The 23,663-nt window shown below is 43.5% G+C and overlaps 1 protein-coding gene across 1 annotated transcript; it reads right to left on the reverse strand.

The window, feature by feature from the left end:
- Nucleotides 1–6: 6 nt before the first annotated feature.
- On the reverse strand, nt 7–22,268 carry LOC140587370 (brefeldin A-inhibited guanine nucleotide-exchange protein 2-like; the record flags this gene model as incomplete). The annotated part of the gene is made up of 29 exons (XM_072708637.1): nt 21,915–22,268; nt 19,047–19,077; nt 17,539–17,662; nt 16,935–17,081; nt 14,309–14,488; nt 13,973–14,216; nt 13,709–13,867; nt 13,288–13,418; nt 12,570–12,703; nt 10,417–10,651; nt 10,186–10,285; nt 9,301–9,440; nt 9,081–9,189; nt 7,983–8,172; nt 6,945–7,056; nt 6,433–6,638; nt 6,251–6,335; nt 5,701–5,872; nt 4,970–5,121; nt 4,628–4,756; nt 4,378–4,536; nt 4,091–4,238; nt 3,599–3,695; nt 3,342–3,382; nt 3,080–3,249; nt 2,620–2,771; nt 2,329–2,501; nt 1,451–1,611; nt 7–130 (listed from the first exon to the last, which is right to left on the reverse strand). Coding segments are annotated over exons 1-29 (4,171 nt in total), but the record flags the coding sequence as incomplete, so codon positions are not given.
- Nucleotides 22,269–23,663: the final 1,395 nt, after the last annotated feature.

Consider the following 23,663-nt stretch of genomic DNA (forward strand, 5'->3'; position numbering starts at 1 on the left):
TGGTACGCACGTCCAGCTTGCAGCGGTTGATGATGCATGAGAGTTCAAAGAGTATGGGAAACCAGCCTCGAACCCACACCCGGTCCCCGGGGGCCACGTTCATGTCATCGCTGGTGTACTCCTGAAGGACCTGAGGCATGGGGTCAAAGTAACACCCGGCATTAGAGACCACACAGCAGACTGCTTCATCTCCATGCAGAACAGACAAGCTCTTCTTCATTCACGGCTTCACTCCCCACTAGGCTGAAGGAAGGTGTGCCCTCTACTGGTTGCAAGAGGAATTTAACAGCAACATGGGTATCAACTGGTAGACTAATGGTGTGTTCCATTTGCCCTCGGAACTTGGTTTCCGAGTTAGATTCAGAGTTTTGAAGCTGGAAGGGACGACCGAGAAATCTTGGAGCAGCACAGAGGATCCCGAGTTTAGAATCCAAGATGGCTGCGCCCTTTATCAACAGAAGTGAAAGTTGTAGTTTTATACTATTTAAAAATTACTTCTCATTTGTGGCTCATTAAATTGGTCGTGCACACAATACCGTTTATCTGTAAACGTGTTGCTACGGAGTTTTATGCGTAAAGCACCGCGCGTAATGTGTTACCAACTGATATTGCTAACAAACCAGGCTAGAACTGGATTTCATGATTAGTCAGATTATTTGTCGGATTTAAGGTAGTTCGGGCTGTACTACTACTAGTAATTGTAAATGAATGAAGAAAAAGGCCAATTAAACTGAGGTACCTTAAATCCGACAAGTTGTCCGGCTAAGCAAAAAATCTTGCTTTTTGATACGGGTCCATGGTATTGCTACTTCTTTGGCAAATGGAACGTATCCAACAGAGTTTTTAGCAGGTGACAATCTCTGCAACCAAAACTCGGATCCAAAGGCAAATCAAATAAGCAGCTGAATCATTCTGCTGGTACCTAACCATGATAGACTGACAGACAGCTGAAAAATCAAGTCTCCTCCTTTCATAGATTTACTTAACCAAACAAGAATTTAAGACAACTCTTGGCTGGCAGCCTGTCAAAATGGTGTTAACTATTTTTCAGAAAATCCTTACATTGACTTGGAAGAGTACACATATTCAAAATACTTCTGAATACTTTAATAAAACGGTTGTGATTTTGCCAGTAATCCATGTTTTTTGTGACTATTGTTAATAGCAAAACAAGCAAGTGTGTACAGCCCCTTCTCAGTTTATGATGGGGTTACATTCCAAGGAATAAATTGGAAATAAAAGGCAAATATGAATGATATGATGAATCATACCGAAAAAAAATTACCGTATTACACACTGATAAACACTGTATGACGTGTACACTCATGATCTGGAGGCATGTGGATGCTGCCATCACCCAGCAGTTTCGTACCACATGCCGCTAGCCCAAGAATAACTACATTGCCAAGCAACCTGTACATCAGGGGGAGAGAGTGAGTGTGGTGCTGACCTGCGGCCTTTCAGATACATATTTGGCGCAGTGGCGGATGAGCCGGATGGCCTCCATGCTTGTGTCTGGGAAGGCGGCATTGCACACAAATTCGGACAGGCACTTGACCGCATCCTGGAAGGAGTCGATGGCGGCGGCGAAGTGCTGCTGGAAGGTGTGTGCTGTGAAGGAGGGCAGGGAGGCTGAATTAAGACCTTTACAGCCACTTACAAATTAGAAACCAGTTAAACGCCAGAGTGCTCTGATCGCTGTGTACCGTATTTTCCGCACTATAAGGCGCACTAAAAAGTCTTTGATTTTCTTAAAAATAACAGTGCGCCTTATAATCCAGTGCGCTTTAAACATGGATTAATTTCTGTTGTGCATACTGAACTCGAAGCGATTTGAATGTTTTATTATTGAAAAGTGAGTGTATTGTGTAGTGCTTCACGTGTTATAAATTAATTTCAAGAGTTATTATGAATACGCTGACTTTTCATTTAGCGGTATAGGACCGTATTATAAGTGTTCAATTTTGAGTTATTGTTAATAGGCTGACTTTTGATTTAGCGGTATAAGACTCTTGTTTTTTTATGTGTTAAAGAGTAGTGAAGACGCTCATAAACGTTTGAACAATGTTGACAGTCATTGTGAACACGTGATGTAAAATAAATTTTCGTTGACTGGCTTATCTGACTTTTGTTTTGCTTAAAGCGCCTTAAAGTCCGGTGCGCCTTGTATGTGGAAAAAGTTTGAAAATAGACCACTGATTGACGGTGCGCCTTATAATGCAGTGCGCGTTATAGTGCGGAAAATACGGTAGGTAGTGCTTCAACAAAGACATCAGCAACCTACAGAGCCTTGTTGTGAGAGTCAAATCACAGAAGGATTCAACTCACTGACAATGTGCCCGGTGGTTTGGAAGGCGAGCTCCACGATGGTCTCGTCATGATCCGACGCGGCCTGGTGGAACACCGAGAAGATGTTCTTCCAGCCCGAGCGGATGTTTGCAGCTTGAGAGTTCACCATCTGGGCCACACAGCGGATCACCATGTCTCGGATGGTGGGTGACCTGCACACAGGTTCAAGGTTTATGCTCCTCAAAAGGTGAGAGAAATAAAGTGCTGGTCATTTCTCATTGACAGAGTGTCATGAGCCATTTTTAGGTCACTTGGGGTTCCTCTCGCCACCTGTTTTTCTTCATGATGTGTTCAAAAGGCCGCAGGAAGTCCTTCTGGAAGCGAAAGTTGGCCAGCTCTCCCTTTTCCAGGAATTTCATGGACAACTGTCGCAAAGAGTCTACTGCAAAGATGGCTACATCCTCATTGGGGTTACAGCCCACCTGTCAGAGGCCACACAAACATAGATGCACCATAAATAGGACTCTGTATTGGGGGTCAACTCTGTATGTTTATCATATGCTATGATGATGTGTGTCGTTGGGGCATAAACAGGGCATCTGAGTGCACAGGTGATAAGGACCAAGACTTTTAGGTCACCTGAGGAACACCCCAACAAATATCCCCAAAGAGAAAAAGACCCCTCAGATGAACAACTGGATCAAAAACATGTAATACAACGTCTAACATGTCAGCCTGGGTAACGGTCTGCATAGTAGCAGACATATGGCACGCTTGCTCTCTCGCGCACCTTGTTGAAATGGTCTCCAATGACCTGCCAGATGCGGGACCACTGCAGGCGGATGCGGTTCATGTTGTAGTAGGAGATCTCCACTATCTTCTGTAGGCTGAACATGCGCGGCTGGTGCGGGGACGCCAGTTCATCCATGGACACGGCACAAAGCCAGCGCACGAAGTCCACTGACATGAGAGGAATATGCCATTAAAGCCACAGGCTAGAGAAAGGGATGGACCAGATTCACTCAGAGTCAAAGTCCAGCGTGGACACTCACCCACTGCGTTCCCATCTAGCCGAGTAGAGCCAGTGAAGATCCTGAAAAACAAAATCCGGGACAAAGGTCGGAAGATTTCAGGAATGCGGGGAGATCTCTAGTATGGAGGGAGCGACAAGGGAAGAACATAATTTACACATCCTATGGCCAGTAAACAGATGATTAAATAACAGGTATCAGCTCACGCAGGTGTGATGTACAAGGATTATGCATCTGCCTCAATGGATTATCATCCAGCCATGTCAAGGCTGCCCAACCTGTCCACAGCCACCACGACGCTCTGGGAGCTTGTCTCCCCAACGGACTCCTGGATGTGGGCCATCTGCCTCCTGTCCTGGCCCCCCACCAACGTCCCTGCAGCAGCAGCAGCAAACATGCAGACTCAGCACCACATACTCCATGTGCTAATGCTTGGAGTCACTTGGAGTTCATATGCAATGCTTAAATGGTCATTTGTTTTTGAATATCCGTTATATCACCATCGCACTGATGTGTGCTGGGGCAAAACTATTACAGCAGGAAGGTTCCTATTTAAAAATGGACTGAACTAGAATCTCTGAAACAAACAAACAAACAAACACACAAACACAAACACACACACACACACACACACTCCTTTTCCAGGCACGGCAATCCGATTGGGTCTACCTGCACATTACGACTACAATGGGAGCTCATGGCAAGCCTTTCACTTGATCCTCTCTTTTGAAGACATTTTGTGCTGGTATCTGTGGTATTGCAGGACCTACCGAAGCTGAGAGGCATGAACTCATCCCCTCCGACTGGAAAGCCCTTGATGCTGCCCTCCCTGTCTCGCACCATACTCGAGATATAGCGGGTCTTCACCCCCGTGCCGATCAACTGGGCCAGTTCCAGCTGGCTGATGCATCGCAGGATCTGTGAAGGGCAGAAGGAAACGTACAAAAAAGTGAAACTGTTCTAACACTTGCTCACAATGCATTTCCAATAACATAAATATAATGTTGATGCACTGGGTTAGGGATGCTAAACATTCACTTTCTAACGGTCACCACACCTCGTGCCATGAGTTCCCTAGGTAGTTGCCATCCGTGTGAGCAACGGTGATGAGGGTTTTGATGGTGTCGATGTTCTTCTGCTTCATCTCAGTGATGCTGGAGCTGGCGGTCAGCAGAGTGAAGCGGGCAAGGGCCTGGACGTATGCGTCCCTCTCCAGCTGTGGAGCACGCACACCAGCCGATGGCCCCGGTGAGCACACGCTTACTGTACATGAGAGCTGGCACGAACTAAGAAAGTTGGGGGCTGACCTGCATGCCAAAGATGCACGCGATCCTGATGGCACAGCGGATGCCTTCTAGACACAGTGATGCCACCTCCTGGTCGTCACAGTCCTGCAGGCCCACGCTGAAGGCTGCCAGCAGGGGCGTCCAGGCCAACTGGAATGCAGAGGGAAAGGGCATGGGAGTCACTGTTAGCTCCTTGCCCCTGGCAGCTGGTTGCCAGAGTGACTTCGATGCAGGTAGCAGACGTAGGCATTTGGACTGCGGGAAGTGGCTGCTGCCAAGGGCGTCTGTCCAGCTGGCATGCAGCTCGCCCCTTTAGCGGGCGGATTCTATAGGGTCACAGGGGGAATGAGTGGTGTTCCCTACCTTGAACATGGGCCTCACGTGCTCCAGATGCGTGGCACTGAAGAAGGGCGCCTGAGCGTGGCTGACTGCCTCCATCAGCGCCTTGGCCGTCTTGGCCATCTGCTCCATCTCCATGTTGTAGAGGAGCCGCCTCTGCTTCTCGCTGGCCACGCCTGTAAGGGAAGCAGAATCCGATAAGATGCATTAAACCATGTTGTAAATTGTTTATTTCTCCATCATATTCTTCTTTGGATCAGCCTATTGGTTATTTTCAGTTTATTTAAAATGCAATTCAAGTCTGCAGACCTACTTTGAGTCATTTAAAACTTGAATTTGAAATTGCGCAAATGTTTTTTAATGGAAACAATAATGCATTGTTTGATTCAATGCATTATTGTTTCCATTAAAAATTATAAAAATTCCACGATACCTTCTTTAGTGACTGAAAATGACCATACTGACAAACACCTTCAAAAACAACATATGGCAGACTGGTGCGCAAGTACTTCATCATTAAAAGAATTTGCTGTGTAATTGGGGGATAGGTGCGGTTAAAATGTTGGGGGGGGGGGGACCTTAAAAAAGGTCCTGTACACAGCTCTAGACAACAACCAAGAACCCAATGCCCTAGGGATTGGCACCACAGGTCAGGGAAACGTTCACAGACTGAGAATGAGAACACACCTAACAGCCAAAGCAGGTCTGTCAGTAGCTACAGATTTTTTTTTGGAGTTGCTTAAACCCCCACTCACTCTGCTTGCTGGACTTGGGAGTGATGGTGTACTCCTTGCTCTCCTTCATGGCAATCTTCTTGCCAGCAATCTCATCATAGATGGCTGACAGGTACTCCTCAGGGAGGTCCTTGCTGTCGTTGATACCGCGATTCATCTTGATGTACTGCTCCTTTGTCATCTTGTTCTTGACCTGCATACGGGTGGGTTTGAAAAAAGGTGCAAGGTGATGGGCGGAGGGGAGTCCAGTAATTTGGAAAAAGTGCAACAGTGAAACGAGTGAAAAAGACTTGTTGAAAGGGTTAATGTTCTTCTGCTTAATCTCGGTAATGCTGGACATATGCATGAGCTAACCTGGGCTGCGACTCAGGGCCGTGAGCTGGAGGGGGCCCTAAAACTATTTTTCTGGTTGTTATAGCAACATTGCATGCTGTAGGTAGGTCCCCAACAATGACTTTACCTCCCCCCCAAAATTTGGCCCGCTCCAATTACGGTGTATTTATTCATGAATCTGGTACCTATTTCCGTTACTGAAATAAGCCAGGCAGATGATAGAGGAGAGAATGCAAACCTGGGCGCTGTGCAGGTCAGTGGTCAGCATGATGATGGAGTAGGCCAGTACATAGGCCGTGTCAGCACTGGCGAAGAGCGTCTGCCTGCGATGGGAGGAGCACACCAGGCTGGGATCAGCTCCCACGCACACCTCACACCTGGCCGCACACGGCTTCTACGCACACACACTGCGGCCCTCACCCCTGGTTACACTCAAGGTATCTGGCAGCAAACTTCTCCATTAGCCTGTCGATCTTTTGGGCCTCGCCCGGGAGCCGAAATCCCTCCAGAAAGGCACGCAGGGCGCACACAAAGTCCCGCCCACAGAAGTCTAGCTGGTCCACATAGCAATACATCACCTCCTTGTTGAAGCGTGCATTTTCTCCTAGGAACTCACCCACCTGGGTCTGCCGGGGTCAGAAGAGATTAACCCAAGGGTAGTGTTACTGGGAGAGACATGATGCTACTGGGATTAAACCGTGGCTGACGACCTAATGGTTTCAAGTTTAACTCTATTGGTGAAGCCGATACAGCAAAATTTTGGGCCATAAACTAGTTGGAACTAACACCATGGAATGAAGTTCCTCCTCTAAGATGGCAAAAATTATATCAAGAATGGAAACAGAATGCATAAAATCTCCCCACTCTCAACCTAGTTCTGAGATGCATGCTGAAGAGAAAGAGGGAACTGCAGATACACTGAGGTCTCTTACCGTGTCGAGCCGCTCCTCTTGGTGAAGGAATTGAGCAATGTCCTCCGCCGAATCTCCCAGCATGCCCTGCTCCTGCAGGTACTGGATGCCTCGCTTTGGTTTTTTGTTGAACCTGGCAGCACGAGAAATGTAAATGGGGATGAGCTTATCAAGGCTGCCCTGTGGAACAGCCAAATATATACAGTTAAATTAAGAAACCACCACACACTTAATCATTTAATGAAGATACAGTTTGAATAACTATTCCTGCAACCACTAAACTTTTTAGTTAAATGCTTAACTGTTGATGCAGGGATTTCACATATAGATGTTCAACACAAAAAAAACATGGGAGTTAGTTATGGCTAATACTGGTCAGTCAGTCAGTCATAATCGGCAGTTTGGAAATATTTTGGTTTTCCAATAAATTACACCAGCACTGAAGAGAGTGCAGTTCATACAATCAAGACTATGTCAGCTGTTATACAGAATTCGGATATGATGAAACACATCCAATGTGCCAACTCATTCGAGACGATGTCATTCGAGTATGTGTACGTCTGGATCAAGACAAAAACAGCTTCGGCAAGTTAGTCGCCCCCTGGCATTTGAGGTGCTTTTGCCAGGAAAATCTGACAGGGTTAAAAAAATAATTACGGCTACAGGGGTGTTTGTTTATCGCTACGGATGTGTGGCTATACTTGGTAATAGAGAAAACGGGATTTAGTTCATAACGATTGTCATGATGTTATATAATGGTTTTCTATAATGCGCAAATAAGCGTCTCTTTGGGTTTCCTATTCAGACAAAATCAAGAGATGCCGTGCCTTTTATTTATAGCTGTTCCTAATTGTGTTTGTTTTTGCAGTTAATATAAATAATTTCAAAGCTTTTTTCCCTGCTGTACCAAAATTGCACCAAATGGTGAACCCAAAGTCAAAGTCTGTACTGTAATTTTGCGTACCGTTAACACCCCTAAAAGACTGTGAAAATCCTATTAACCTGTACAAATGGAACATAAATGTACTGATAATTCAGTTGTTCTGCTGGTTGGCTTACAGCTCAATGCCGTGCTCAATGATCTCCTTTTGTTGCTTGATGACCTCATACTGCTCAGGGTGGTCCATCTGTGAGATCTGCACCCCGGACGACACCGTAGAGTCCAAGGAACTGGTGCTGTCTCTGCGGGAGGCAAAATGATCGGGCAGCTTCCCCTCCAGGGCCTCTGCCTCTGGCGGGCGCTCCAGGCCTGCGACACCGAGGCACACACAGGCACACACAGGCACACAAGCGACTCAAGAACTGTAGATGGGCCATAAAAATGCATATGAAGGACAATCAACCGTGACAAAGCAAGGCAGTGAAGCACTGATAAGGAAATTTCTGGTCAATACCAATAACTGATTATTTTGAAAACTGACACCTATACAGATACCAAAACTTAGGGAGGTTCTGCTTAAATAAGTTTAAAGGGACTCTCCGCCCAAATAAATTTTAAAATGAATGACATTCCAAAAATATGAAAAAAGTATTTTTTGGTAAGAAAACACCAACTCAGTCGCAGAGGAGTCTAATTATAACAAAGAAGGGCTGATCATCAAGTCTGATCAACTGTAATCTTCCAAGTAATATCTTTTGATTTTGCACTGTCTGCACTGAATTTTCTTTTGCTATCAAATTCTTGCATTACTGACAGACTACCGTTATTCAGCAGTACTGCAGCCTTCTTTATTGGAACGGATTTGTTTTTTCAGAAACTCATTATTCTGCACTGTCTCGCCTTAAGGTGAGCAATCAAATTTGCCATTTTAAAATTACTAGTAGATCCTCATTATGAAATTTTAGCAGAGCAATGTTTGCAAAAAGTATTTCTAACGACATTAAAATAATTCTACACAGCAGACATTTTTCTATCGGTTCAGTACGCTCATGTGCAAAACAATATGGGTCACCTTTTCAAAGGGAATTATCACTGGTAAATACCGGATCACTTTTAACCATCAGGCGATGGCCGAAATTGTTGCTGTAACGACCAATACGACAGTTGGTTGATACATTTCTAATGGAAACCAAGGTAAGATTAACAGTGCGTCTTCTGAAACTCCATACAAGAACACTGCCTAAGAGACACACAAATGCACACGGAGTCCTTCTCACCAAGGTTGGCCTGTAGATTGGGGTTAACATACAGATCTCTGCTCCACTCTACCATGCACTTCAGGATGGACACCAGACATTCAAGGCCCTTCTTGCGCAAGCTCAGTTCCTGTGGGAGAGTAAACCATATTAATGATTAGTTATCATATCTTTTACTAAAACACAAAAGTAGCAATCAAATAAAATCAGGCATTAAAAATGTAATGAAGCAACGCTTCACCTGCAGTGGGGTCATCCCCAGCTCTTGGCCACTCCTGCCCTGGGCGATTTTGGACAGGTCACTGACCAGCCGCTCAAAAATGTTGGCTGCATTGAGGTCGCAGTCATAGTTGACGTAGATGTCCACAACACACTGAGCGTCTGGCCAAGCCGCAGAGCCAGGGACACAGCAGAAGACAAGTGGCATTAGTCTGAGCTCTAATGGGTATCTACCAGCCCTATTCACAAAATGCTTTTATGGTCTAAAACTGAAAGCCTTATGAACCCACTACAGATCAAATTTTAGTGGCAAGGTAAGACCTCACCTTGAATATTGTGTGCAGGTTTGGTCACCATACCTTAAAAAGGACATTTCTGCCTTGGAAAGGGTGCAACGTAGGGCTACAAGAATGATTCCTGGTCTTAGAGGAATGTCTCATGAGGAGATGTTAGCTGATCTGAATCTGTTTAGCCTTGAGCAAAGGAGACTAAGGGGGGGACATGATCCAGGTATAAAAGATTCTAACAGGTCTGGATGTTGTTCAGCCAAATGGCTATTTCAGTATTAGTTTAAATACTAGAACTCGTGGCCAAATTTCTTATGTTCTTAAGGTAATTTGTATAGAACAGTTATGAATAGAGAAATGCATTAATGAATTTCAGCAACCTTAAAGGAGGGAGCACTCATACCACCAGCAGTGTGGGATTAATTCCCACCTCCCCTCTGACTTTGCTCTCCTTGTGTTCATATTGGGTTTCCTTTGAATACTCGACTTTCCTCACACCGGTATCTCTTGCCCTGTCTGTGTGTGCGTGCACCCTGTGACAGACTCCGCTTCCAAGAATAGGATTTAGGCTTGCTATCTGCTTAGGGTAAACTGCAGGTACATCTTGGACACCTGATTACCTGCACAGATCCGAGTGAGGGTCTGAATCACCATCCACTTGTGTTCGAAAGAGCTGGATGACGTCTCTAAGATGGTCAGAAAGATCTCCCTGAAGAACACCTGCCACAAAAATGAAAGGATGACACTGATACCCTGCTCTCACTGGAAACTTAATTTAACGACAGCCGGTCTGGTGTGACACTCCCCCAGCCCCACAATGACAAGTACAAGGAGGAACACAAGGGCCATACCTCGATCTGCATCTTCAGGTGCACCTTGAAGTGTGACAGCAACGTGAGAAAGATGGCAAGCGATAGCTCGAAGACCTCGGGGACGGAGGAGACGCCGTTCTTGGAGAGCGCCACGCACAGATACTGTTTGATGGCATTGACGAACATGTCGTGCGTGCGAAAGATGGGACCAGCAGCCTGCAGCACGGACAGCAGCAGCTGGAGCGACACCACCTTGGAGCGCAGCTCATGGGACCTGGTTGGGGGGTGGGAGGGCATGTGAGCTTCACCAGCAGGCCACCAAGATAGACGTCCACCAGCCAATCACACTGACTAAATATCAGAGGTGTCCAAAAATACCCATCTGTTCCATGAATTCCTCTACTAATCGGATACCTCTTTACCTTCCTGGAATGTTATGCTGTACTTCTACAGTGGGTTGCAGCAGCTAAGCGCTAGTTCGATCTTAGCCTATGATAGACGTCAATTGCCCCTACATTTGAGTTTACGCACTACTTTAAATAATTGGTTGCACCACGCAAATAATTTCAACATAGCACTATGTTATAATGTAAATTTTACACTACCTTAACATCAGGTGTAAGGTCCCTCGTATAAAAAAAATGGTGAAAATGGCACACATGTGAACAACCAAAGAAACCTTTTTTGTTTTTAACATGTAATAGTACAACATTATCAGAGATTATTTTAATAATAATAACTTTTCTGTTGATTAACAGAAATCAATGCTGCTGGCTTGATAAAACAATGCTGCTGGCTTGATACATTAACCATAGTCTAGTGAGCAAATGTTAGCTGTCAGGCTAGAGAAATACGTTGCTCTGCCATTATTTGTTTTACGTGAACAGACCCTGTTTGACCCGTATGGATCCTCCCATATGTGAACCGCGGATTAACTGCAAAGTTTAACCATGCTGGTGTGAAAGTTTTATTGCCGCTGTGACATTTTAAACTTAAAACTATTTCCTCACAATAAGAGAGAATACCCCGCTTAAGTATAGGACATGGGGGATTTTAGATTTTATGGGAAAATGCAATAACTTGATAGTCATGTAATTTTTAGTGGAATCCGCTTCCCTCCTTCTCATGACACGTGTCGTGTGTCTAATTACAACTTCTGTTTTTCTGAGTTGACATTTTGTGACCTTGAGGAAACAATTTTGACTATAGAGATCATGAGGAAAATAAGACGTGATCTTGGAACAAAACAGAAAAAAAACAAAAAAAAAAAAATGATGTGTGTCCTCTACGGACTACGGTCCAATGCAGAGTTGCAGTGAAAAGATACATACAAAGCAGTCTTTGTTCATGTAAAGAGGCAAGTGAAAGTTCCTTGCTTTGACTTTTCTTTCAGTTCTTTAAGTATTAAATGGATGCTAATCCAAAAAGTGATCCAATCTGTGACTTAAATACCGTTAATCGAGCCATACCGTGAGTTTTGTGATCCATTGCAGCCCTAAACCAAACCCAGCAAGCGCACGTTTTACATCGCCCCGCTGATGGTGGCACATTCTGGGTTTCATTGCAGCTGTGTTTTTAAACAGATCTCACAAATGCAGGGAAAAACTGGTAGCCATGTATAACCCAGACTCAACAAACATGTGGGACAGCCAATTAGTTCCGGTAATATCATACAGCGAAATCGATTCATTGTCCACGGTGAAAACGTTATTCCGTGTGACAACATTTTTATTTAGTAGCTACTGACTATGATGTAACAAATAGGAGTGGTGCAACAGACGAACGCAGTGCTAGTTTCAAAGTAGCCAGTTTCAACGTAAGACTTAAGGTATACTTTACACCCAACTTTATGATTAAATTTACATTAAGCTGGTGCAACTCACTGCTGCTCATCAAATCATCTTATTATGCTCTTTGCCAGAGGTTGCTGTGCAGCACCTGCTCCAATACTACTTACACTTGTACCAGGGCATTCTTCGCAAGCTCAATCTAGCTGCACTTATTCCTAGCTGACTCCTTAGCACATATGTTTGTAATATGCTGTTTGTCTCATTATACGTCACTTTAGACAAAAATGTCTGCTAAATACATAAACATGAAATGTAAGTAACCATTTGAGTGAAACTGCATATGCTGGGTTCCTCACTGATCAGATAACTGACCCAAACCCTCGGTGGGGGCGTGAGACTCACTTGGGGTCCGGGGGGCCGTCGGCCAGCGGCCGCATGGACAGTTTGCAGAGGGTACGGAACACCAGGAAGGCGTCCTTCTGCAGAACATGGGAGAAGCGGATGACAGTGGGCACACCCGGCACTGCCTCCACATCCTGGGAAAGAGGGGAACATGCAGCAATGGGTTACTGGAAACAAATTCTGCCAGAAAGCGTGACACATGAAACTGCTGTTTCACTCCAAAATAAATAAATTCCCATCCACTGTGAAATCTGACCTCTGCTACTACAGTCAGGGCACCAATGCCAGGCTCCTTAGCATTAATGTCCAGGGATGCGCTAGACTGACAGCAAAGATTGCAATTTCAGAGCCTCTATGACATGTTATCTCCACAAAAAACAGCTGTAAAAATCAAGTTACCGTACCTAGCTTATAGTTTCCCACTGATGACTGATATAAAACTCAGCTGTCAGCCTAATTCTCCACCAAACACAAAAATCAGATGTGAGAGGTGAACACCTTCAAAAGTCAATAGTGTACCTGTGCACTCCAGCACTGACAATATAACCAACTGTGAACATATCAACAGCACTCTGAGATGAGCTCATAACCTTGTACCGGTGCTTGGACCTCATACTGTCATGGTTCTGTAAGGCTGGGCCTCATTATTCAGGCATTGGCAGGAGGACACGCCCACGGTGTAAGCTGCCCCCACCTGACTGCAATCCAGGCTACGTACCAGGATGTCCGAGGAGGATACGTGGGTGTGGTCTTCTGAGACGCCATTCATCTGCTGGCTGTCATTCCCACTGGGAGCGCCTGCTACTTCAGCCGGATCACACCGGGAAGGGGGCTGGAGCTCTGTCTCTGCTTCCAGGGAAACAAAGAAATAACCAATCAAAGAGCCCTTGAAATCGAATATCTGATATTTGACTCGTCGTCCTGAATAGACGTGTACAGACTGAATCTGGTCACCAGGCAGATTTCACAACAGATTCTGAAAACCAACGCAGTCGCCTTGCAGAAATGCTACAGTTTTCAACAAGCATCTCACACCTTACCTGTCTATTATTCTTCTTCTTCACTATCTTGACTTTCATTCATTGCCTTATTAATTCACATGCAGCATTTCTTTCCTGGCAGAAGTCGGGTCTGCTCACCCGGTTTGGTTTCTGGGCTGTCCTCCACCTCCACTCCTGGTTCTTGCTTCCGATCCTGATGTCGATCTGCATCATTCACCTCATGCAATTCCCCCGGCTTCTCCTCCACCGCTGGGCCGGTCCTCTGCAGATCCTTCTCTGGCTCTGCCGGAACTTTGGCTGCTTAATAGATAACGTCATTAACATAACATGAAATGGAAACCTCGTTCCTATGTGTTCCCTAGGCCACCGTCACTGCATTGACTCTACAGACTTTGCTCCCACCTGGACCCACAGAGACAGCACATGTCTGATTCTCCGCTGCTGCCTCCTCCTCACCCACGTGCATCTCCAGTCGGCCGTTAAGGGAGGGGCTTCCCACAGAGGAGGGGGACACACCACTTTGGTCAGCAGAGCTGGCGGTGGGCGAGGGTGACACGGATAGGCGCGTGGCAGAGGTGGCAGGGGAGGTGCTCTGCTGCAGTCTTTGCCTCTCCCTCTCCATTTCCATCTCACGGGCTTCCAGCATCTAGCAAAGCCAGCAGGGAGGCTTTCAGTGAGACCTCCTCTAACGACACAGACGCACAGAGTGAGGGCAAATTGGACCAGGCGCACACTGACCGCCTGCGTCTCCATGCGGGTGAAGATGACGTTCAGCATCTGCGTGAGCGTAGCCTTGGCCGTGGTCTGGTTGATGAGGTTCCGGCTGGCCAGGTAGATGTTGTAACAGGTGCGCACCGTCAGCAGGATCGTGCCCTCGTGGATCTCGATGTGTGGAGAGGTCACAGCCGTCAGGAGCGCCTGTCCAGAAGGGTGATGTCAGAGGCAGTCGGCATTTGTACAGTGTGTATATAAGTGTTTGTATGTGTATAAATACTATATACATCTTATATATTGTTTATGTACTGTAAGATTGACTGCTTGGGACTTGAACAGCTCTTTATGACTTTTGTCTCTGAAAAGTCCACACACACACACGAGAAAGGGCCTGAAAATCACCTGCTGCAAAGGGCAGTTTTTCAACAACAGCACTAATGACACATACATCATAATTAGATTACAATTACACTGAAACCAAATATTAAACTATGTTAATATGTATTTATTCTGATTATCGAAATGAATTTCCACAATTTTGGTTATATTTCTGTATGAAAACATCTGTGTGACAAAGCTAAACTTTCCCAGCATATTAAAGTGTTGACCGATTAATTTAAGATACTAAAATACACAATAATTAAAATTATATGCAAAAGGAAGCGGTTGGCTATTGGCTGTGTAAGAGCCTTTTTTGTTACTAACTCAACTGCTGAACAAAACAATTATCAAAAGATAACATTGCCTCATCAAAGTGGACTTTGGTCCATTGCTTTGCTATCAGATATTCAGCCCACATATTCAGTGAGACAGGGCTGCACTGGGCCTTCAGGCAGCCCACAGAACCACCTGATCTATGTTGGCTACTTAAATGTGGAATCAGACTCCAAGCGGTTTGGAACAAACCACACATCAGGGGATGCAAACAAAAGGAGCTCTGAGTCATGCACGACCTGGACAGCCTAGCTGGCGTTCATTGGGGTCCTCAGCACAAAAATCAGAGGACATATTAGTCAGCAGGCTAACTGTCACATTCAATATAGGATACTGCCAACTAGGGCTAAGCAATGTCTAAAAAAATAATGTGCAATATTTTATTTTAAAAATACTGGGATAAATGATATCTAGTCATTGTTTGCTATCACCGATTACTGATATCATTGTCAAAATCACACAAGCCTTCTGCCAACTGATCAAATAAAGAAAAAGAAGCAATTCCTGGGTAACAACTAGGGATGAGCGAGTACAGCATTATCTGTATCTGTATCCGTATCTGTTAACCATATGAATTATCTGTATCTGTATCTGTACTCGGAATGGGCGGGGCCTAACCCGGAAGTGGGCGGGGTTTGACCTGGAAGTGGGTCGGGTTGTCTTTAAATGGGTGGGGCTTTAACCGGTATGTTATTTTAAGCATGCAATTGATATGGGTTGATCAGAAATTGTTATATTTATTGCTGATTAGAAAACTATTTACATGACAGCATCAGCATTGAGCTTCAGATCAGTGGTTTTGATCACGATAACAAACGAACTATATATATATATACAGAACAAGTTTTGCAACAATGAATACAACACATGCGGTTGCAATTATGAAGTAAAATGTAATGAACAAGAGTTTTCATCTCAACATAACTTTCTTTTTTTAACTTTTAATTTTTTTATGATCAGTGTGATTTCTTTTTTTTTGGTTCTTTTTTATTTTTTTTATTTCCACACCAGGTATGTGTGAGTGTGTGTGAGTGAGTGAGTGAGTAAGAGAGAGACAGAGAGAGAGAGAAAGAGAGAGGGGGGGGAGTGTGTGTGTGTGTTTGTGTGTGTAGCTTAATTTGTAATATTAATTATACCACAACTACCTTTATTTTTTTTTATAAAATACAGCAAGAAAGTGTCAGACACTCAGTGCGTGAAGTAAAAAAAAACTGGCTAGAGCCAGCTGACGGTTTAAAAAAGAAAAAAAAGTCGCATTCTACAAACAAACCTGAAGCTGAAGAAACCCTAAACGTTAACGGAAAAAAACCCGCGATCCTGAGTGACTGAGGGAGCGACAGAGAGAGAGAGAGCGCTGTTCTCTTCTCTTCTCAGTGTTCTGTGTGTGAGTGAGCAGAGCGGGACACAGCAACACAATAAATCTGTATGTGTGTAGGGGAGGGGCGCTGTGACTAGTCTATCACAGAACGCAGACACAGTCAGCTACCCAATGAGAATTTTTATTCAATCCGAGCACAGATATTGACTTGTATTACTCGTATGATACTCGTACTCGTCAAAAGTGCTTTATCCGTACCGGATACTCGTTTCAGCCGAGTATCCGGCTCAACTCTAGTAACAACACAAGGACAAAGCAAAAGCCCACCTATCTATCCAGGCATCTCTGACGTCGAGAAAACAGCAGTAATATACCTCAGTGCACTCACGTCCTGTAAGAAGCTGCCATCGATACTCATTTTCCTCAAGGGTGTTCTTAACGCACATCTGCCACACTTCTGCTATTTGAGCAAAGGGCCTCCCAGAATTCCCCACGCACAGCTTCCGAGGAAAGTTAAAGCCTCAGATGCGGAAAATTATTTCAGCAAGCGTCTGACTTTCTGTTAGGAAGTGGCCAGATTGCCAAGAGCAACAGCTGGCTAGGGAGATAAGCTCTCACCTTGATGATCTGTAGCTGCACGCCCTCATCCGTTTGTGGACCCTGGAAGCAGTTACAGATGGTCTCGACCAGGCGGTCAATGAGCCGCTTGCCCGGAGCGATGCTGTCAGGCGCATTGCCTGTGATGTGGCCATAAGCAATCAGCTTCTGCACGGGGAAAGGACATACAGTGACATGAGTGCAGGACCAGTGATTCTGGGGGATTCTGCGACCGTGCTTGGAGGAGTCTCCATGAACAGTGGCACTGTAGTCATGCTCTGTCAACTTTTTGATAAGACTAAGTGTTTTCAGTAACTTTATAGTATTTGAAAAATTGAGGAAAAACCTCTGTGCTTATGAGAGCTTCTGTAAATGCATACACACTTATGCCTATAGATGGTTATAATTTTGCGAAGGGGTCCTGGCGCTTTTGTCCAAAGTGGCGCACAAGTGAGGTTCAGGGAGCAGAGTCAGACAGGGAGGTGTCTCTGGAGAACTGGAATTAACTGAAATCTCTCTTACGGCTACATGATTTGCTTCTGATAAGGGCCACAGAGGCACACACCACCCCATGAGTGTATCACAGATACTGACTGACAGTATAAATCAAACAGCAGCTACAAACCTGTAAACAGTCCAGAGAGGTGGTGACGATGCGTGGGGACTTAGACTGGCATGCCAGCTCAAATGGAAGCACATACTTATCCGCCTCGATATAGTTGACCCTGGGGGCAATAACAGTGCCATCTCTGGCATGTCCAGCAAGCACAAGTGAATAACACATCATTCACAAAAGACTTTGCATCATTACTACCTTTGAGCATATGCTATGTTAAGAGTTTTGTAAACAAGCCATACTATGACCACTAGGACCACTATTGTTCCTAATTTACATAAATGATATAGACACCAATATACACAGTAAACTGGTGAAATTTGCAGATGACACCAAGGTGAGTGGTGTAGCAGATACTGATCTAGCAGCAGAGAGGCTTCAACGGGATCTGGATTTAATTAGCGAATGGGCTGATACTTGGCAGATGAAATTTAACATAGACAAATGTAAGGTACTCCATGTAGGGAGCAGAAATATAAAGTACAGGTATTTTATGGGACCTACTGAAATAAAGGTAGCCGATTATGAGAAAGACCTTGGTGTGTATGTTGATGCTTCCATGTCTCATTCTCGCCAGTGCGGGGAAGCAATAAAAAAGGCCAATAGGATGTTGGGGTATATCTCCAGGTATGTGGAGTTTAAGTCAAGGGAGGTAATGCTAAGATTATACAATTCCTTGGTGAGACCTCACCTAGAATATTGTGTGCAGATTTGGTCACCATATCTTAAAAAGGACATTGCGGCCTTAGAAAAGGTGCAGCGTAGGGCCACAAGAATGATTCCTGGTCTTAGAGGAATGTCATACGAGGAAAGGTTAGTTGAGCTAAATCTGTTCAGCCTCAAGCAAAGGAGACTGAGGGGGGACATGATCCAGGTCTATAAGATTCTAACAGGTTTGGATGCTGTTCAACCAAATAGTTACTTCAGCATTAGTTCAAATACAAGAACTTGTGGCCATAGGTGGAAATTAGCGGGAGAACATTTCAAACTGGATTTAAGGAAGCACTTCTTTACACAGCGTGTAGTCAGAGTATGGAATAGTCTTCCTGATAACGTAGTGCAAGTGGAATCCTTGGGTTCCTTTAAATCAGAGCTAGATAAGATTTTAACAACTCAGAGCTATTAGTTAAGTTCTCCCCAAGCAAGCTCGATGGGCTGAATGGCCTCCTCTCGTTTGTATAGTTCTTATGAGAGTAAAAGGGCAGTTTATGAATAAGGAATATCAGTCACTAAAGTGCAACAAACAGTGCAGTGAAGTGAGCGAGAATACACTAAAATACTAAAGTACAAATACCAAAAAAGTTTCTCTTTCATAGAACAAAATAGAAAACATTTTACTTGTTTTGCAACCGAGTTGAAACAATCTCCTCTAATATTCACATTACATAAACAGAATGATTTACATTTCGACTTTTATTGTGAAAAGTACTACTAGTACAATGAAATAGATGTTTAAAACTGGAAGAGAAGTTGTCTTTAAAAAGCCAACACGCATCTTTCTTTGTATCCAAACTTACTTTTGCTTTTCCAGTTCAATTTTGATTTCATCTGTGAAGGGGGAAAAATAAATATTATCAACTATGTTTAATACACATGTGTCTCACACAATACCATGAAGTGATCTGGGGGGGAAAAAAAAATTAACAGTGAACCAACTGAGAAAAACCAGTGAGTCAACATCATTATTGTGTGCTCTGAGATTTGATAAACCCAGCAAGGCTGCAGCAGTCTGCCGCCAGCTGTGACCTAGAATCTCTTCCCCATATAACACAGGAACAGTCTTAAAAAAAAATCATTCCTATACTATAAACATTCATATCATATCCATTCAGTCAATAGTTTCCATACTTTGATGCACAGAGTTAAATTTTAAAACCATTTAACATAAGTACTTTCGGGAAAAAGAAAATACCGAATGGTAGGCAGATGAAACATCACATTTAATCGTGTCTCAAGTAGTGAAAAAAGAGGAGCCACTCTTTTTTCGAAGCCTTATATGGCATCATACAAGCTAAAGCTTTTTGACAAAGGCAAGTATGCACAATTTCTTCAGAACAGCAATTCAGTTAAATATAAAATCATACTTTGAAAACATCTTTGTTTGGCCATTTTTCTGCCTACATGTTGATCTTGGGTTGGGGGGGCACCTTGAAACATAACAGTTAAGGTAGTGTTCCTCTACCGTCAGCTTCACCGTCACTTATCATTAGCTATCAACATGCCCATGTAAAAGAGCGAGAGCAGACTGGGTGAGAGGGATAGTTACCCATAAATGTGAGAAATATACTGAAGTAAGTGCTAATGAAATAAAGTGCAAATACTTAGGCAGAGAAGGGAGGCATGGTTATGCCAACAGGAGCCATAACTGCTATTAGAGTCCATGAATCTACAGTGTACAAGGCAGGTGGATCTACATTTGTAAGGAACATGGAGCAAACAGGCATGAACAAAAAGGACCAGAGCGTTTAAAAGTTCAGCCATATTTACACATGTAGAAAAGATAACTGACTAACAACATTAACATAACATCAAAGAAGTGTGTTTTAAACTCTAAACTCATATTTTTAAAGACAATTTTCCAGAGATAGATGCACTTTGACTAGCTTGTTAATAATGGCCACCCATTTTTGCATACCAAAAGAACCAGTAAAAAAAAAATGTCTTCATTTAAAGGGGTTATGTGGATAGCACACATTCTCAAGTAAGTGAGGGCTGAAGTTTCAATGGACAAATGTCCGTTCAAAGTATAAAAATAATCTGTACCTAAACCAGCTCCCAGTTATCAAACTTAATTCTTTGTAAGACCCATATTACACATAAAAAACTAACTATATGTACTTCAAAACAAAATGAATTAATCACATTGATAAATTCAGCATTATTTGAAAGCCTAATTGATGCATTAGGCAATAAGCTACAAGGGGAAAATATTTGAGAATTTTAAGGTATGCTCAGCTGAAGTTTTCATAAAAACAAAGGGAAAAAAATATTGTATTACTACAATAAGCAGCCTATAAAATATTCAATTTTCACAGAACAGGAAAAAAGACTTTCACTCTGATGTTTTGTTAATATGTGAGATCTGAGTAAGAACGCAACAATCAAAAATTTACAACTGATTGAAATAATTAACTACTTTAAAAAGGACACATGTCTGTGGAAATAACCATTACGATACTGTAACCAATTATTATACATCCAGAATAAACCACACAAACTGTACAATCAAGAACTGCCAGACAAATTAAAAACGCTTCCAATTTTAAATATCTGGGTGCGCCATACATAACTGAAAAGGAACACTAAATTTAGAATAACTCCGTAAAAACTAACTTTAGAATAACACGCAGACTGAGTGATATTTGAGAGGCTGATGAATAATTAGATTGCCTTGTATATATAAGAAACAAGTTTAGAGCCCGGGTTCGTGTTTTCAGTCAATCCTCGTAATCATATACCATAATAGATCGATATTTTAAAGACTGGAATAAATATGCAGCACAAACAAAATAACTAGTCAAACTAGCATTTCCCTCGAAATCTATTCTGTTAAGAAACAAAAAAGTCAAGGTAGCTGTCCTTAAACCTTCATACTGGTAAGTTGCGCTTGAAAGCTGATCATTAAAAGGTTTCGTGAATAATAAATACACTGGCTCCTATTAATATCACGGCCCACACAAAACTGTCGCCTTCTGCTGACAAGCAAGCACAGGACCAGCCTTGAGCTGTGTAAACAAACGGGAGAGCCGTTCTGCTTTGAGGGCATTTAAGGGAGGATTTAAGAGAACGTTTTTATTTTGCACAGTTAACGATTTATCTTGATGTATTTTAGAATGATAAAAAAAGTAAGAGCCGACCAAGTCAAACAGCAAACGGAAGTAAGATAGCATTGCGCAAAACGGCCAAGCGCTTCCTTCTCCGCGACTGCCACGTATGGTACACGCGTTTGGCCCGGGCGGAGGACTCTCCCCCGGCTGACAACAAACTACCGGTTCGGCCCTACACCGGCTACACGGACCGGGGTTATGACGATGACTATTCGGTGCGCTGTTAAAACAGTAGATAATTTTACGGCCGGCGATCGCGTCACTTTCTAAAATGTAGTTTATATTTTTGGTGGGCTTTAAAATATGAGGAAGGGTTCCGATCTGAAAACAGTTGATCGGCACGGCGATACAGGGGACGCGTATAAGCCTTCACGGCCTATTAGATGGACGAGTACGTCCACGTAACGTACTTAAGTTTCCAGGTTAGGTGACTGACATAACATAGAAGCTTTCGGTAGGGAAGCTCGCCGGCCCATAGCTCAGCATGGAGGCCCACACCTTCACGGTAATGTTCGTAAAGAAGAGCCAGGTAACGCGTAGTAGCTGCGATCGCCTTACCTAGCGCTACCTGGCAGGCCTTGCGCAGCTGACTGTGCTGGCTCCGCTTTACCTCCTTATCCGAAAGGATTTTCTCCAGCGCCCTGGACAGAAACATGCTCTTGGTTTTGGTACTTTCCGTCTGCTGCTGCTGCCGTGGTCGTTCGGGAGGTTGTTGCTGTTGCATCTCTCGCCGATAAATAGCCAGTCTTTGTCTCGCTCGCGCGCGCTCTCTCTCACTCTCTCAGGCCGTCATTGTTGATCAAGCACCGAGCCTAGGTAGGTGACAAGTATGGAAACAAAATCGGGGTGACGACATGGGTCGTCCTCTCTGAGCTGTCCAGCGCTCTGCTACCTCAGCACTGCGTCGCCATATTGGCCACACGCAATGTCACGTGACATTCCAGCTCCCTCTAGTTGAGTGGCGTCGGGCGCGCGCTTTTGATTAGATAACTTCTACACACGATTCCCTGATATCGCTTCCTGTGTATACTTGTATTTTCCCCGTTATGATTACGATATGAGTATTTTTTAAAAGAAATACCCAAACTACCTTGAAGTGGAACTGGTTGCCACATTTGGTACTTCACGGTGCCAGTTCAGATTGCTCTTTAACACCCTTGGAGGGTTTTAAGTCGGGAAGCAGATGCCTTCAGTAGTGTGGCATGATCACTTTCAGAATGCTTACTACTATACTATATATACGTGTAGTACTTTAGATTCCCTTGAACTGCAACGAAAATCCCTTGCAGACCTTAAAAACAGCAATTGGTTTTATGAGAGCGCAACTGTCAGAACTAACATTAACTCCCTATACCAGGGTGCCCCAGTTCCGGTCCTGGAGGGTCAGTTTGTAGATTTACCTGCTCAGACATAAGCTACTAAACCTAATAATTAGCTGATAAGGGGTGTTTGAGCACGGAAATCACTAAACTGTGTTGTATTCCGGCCCTCCAGGCCCGGAATTTGGGAAACCTGCCGTATACGGTCAGGCGGCGATCATTTAGATTGGGTGATTTTAACATATGAACAAACCAATGAATAATTGAAAAGGTTTGAGCAATATTTTTATGCGTGCTATTTTATAATCAGAATTAAAATGAGATGCAAAGTGTTTTATACAAAAACCCTTGATCAGTTGTTTTGACAACATATTTTTAAAATATACTGACGTAATGTAGTCATGTACATTAAATGTATTAGGCCTAATAATGAAAAACAATTTAAGCACATCCTCTTCCAATTTTCCAGAATTCATCGTAATATGATATATAAGAACTCAATAAAATCAAATATTCTATATATTTTATAATTATAGGTCAATGGACAGTTTCTGCTATGACATAACCAAAATAGCATAATTTTAAAATGTTTATAGAGAACTTTTCAAATGAAAATTTCAAAAAGTTAAAATAGGAATGACATTGTTGTCATTTAGTTTTTGAAACATAAAGAGCCAACTCATACTCACTATTTAAACACAGATTTTCAAATTGTACTTAGAAATGCACAAATCTGCGCACGTCTAACTGGATGGGTGAAAGGACAGAGATGGATTTCAACTCCGCTTCAGACTGAAGCTGGATTGTGCCATAGGTCATACTTTCACTTAACAGAAGCAGTATCCGATAGCAATACTTGAATTACTGGTTGATTGCCTATTGTTTTTTTCATCATGTCTCACAATAATTAATTATCTTGTAATCGAAAGATTGCTGGTTTGAATCCCTGACCAGCAAAAGTACCACTGAGATACGCTGAGCAAGGTAC

Source organism: Paramormyrops kingsleyae, unplaced genomic scaffold (genome assembly GCF_048594095.1).
Source record: "Paramormyrops kingsleyae isolate MSU_618 unplaced genomic scaffold, PKINGS_0.4 ups192, whole genome shotgun sequence".
NCBI lineage: Eukaryota > Metazoa > Chordata > Actinopteri > Osteoglossiformes > Mormyridae > Paramormyrops > Paramormyrops kingsleyae.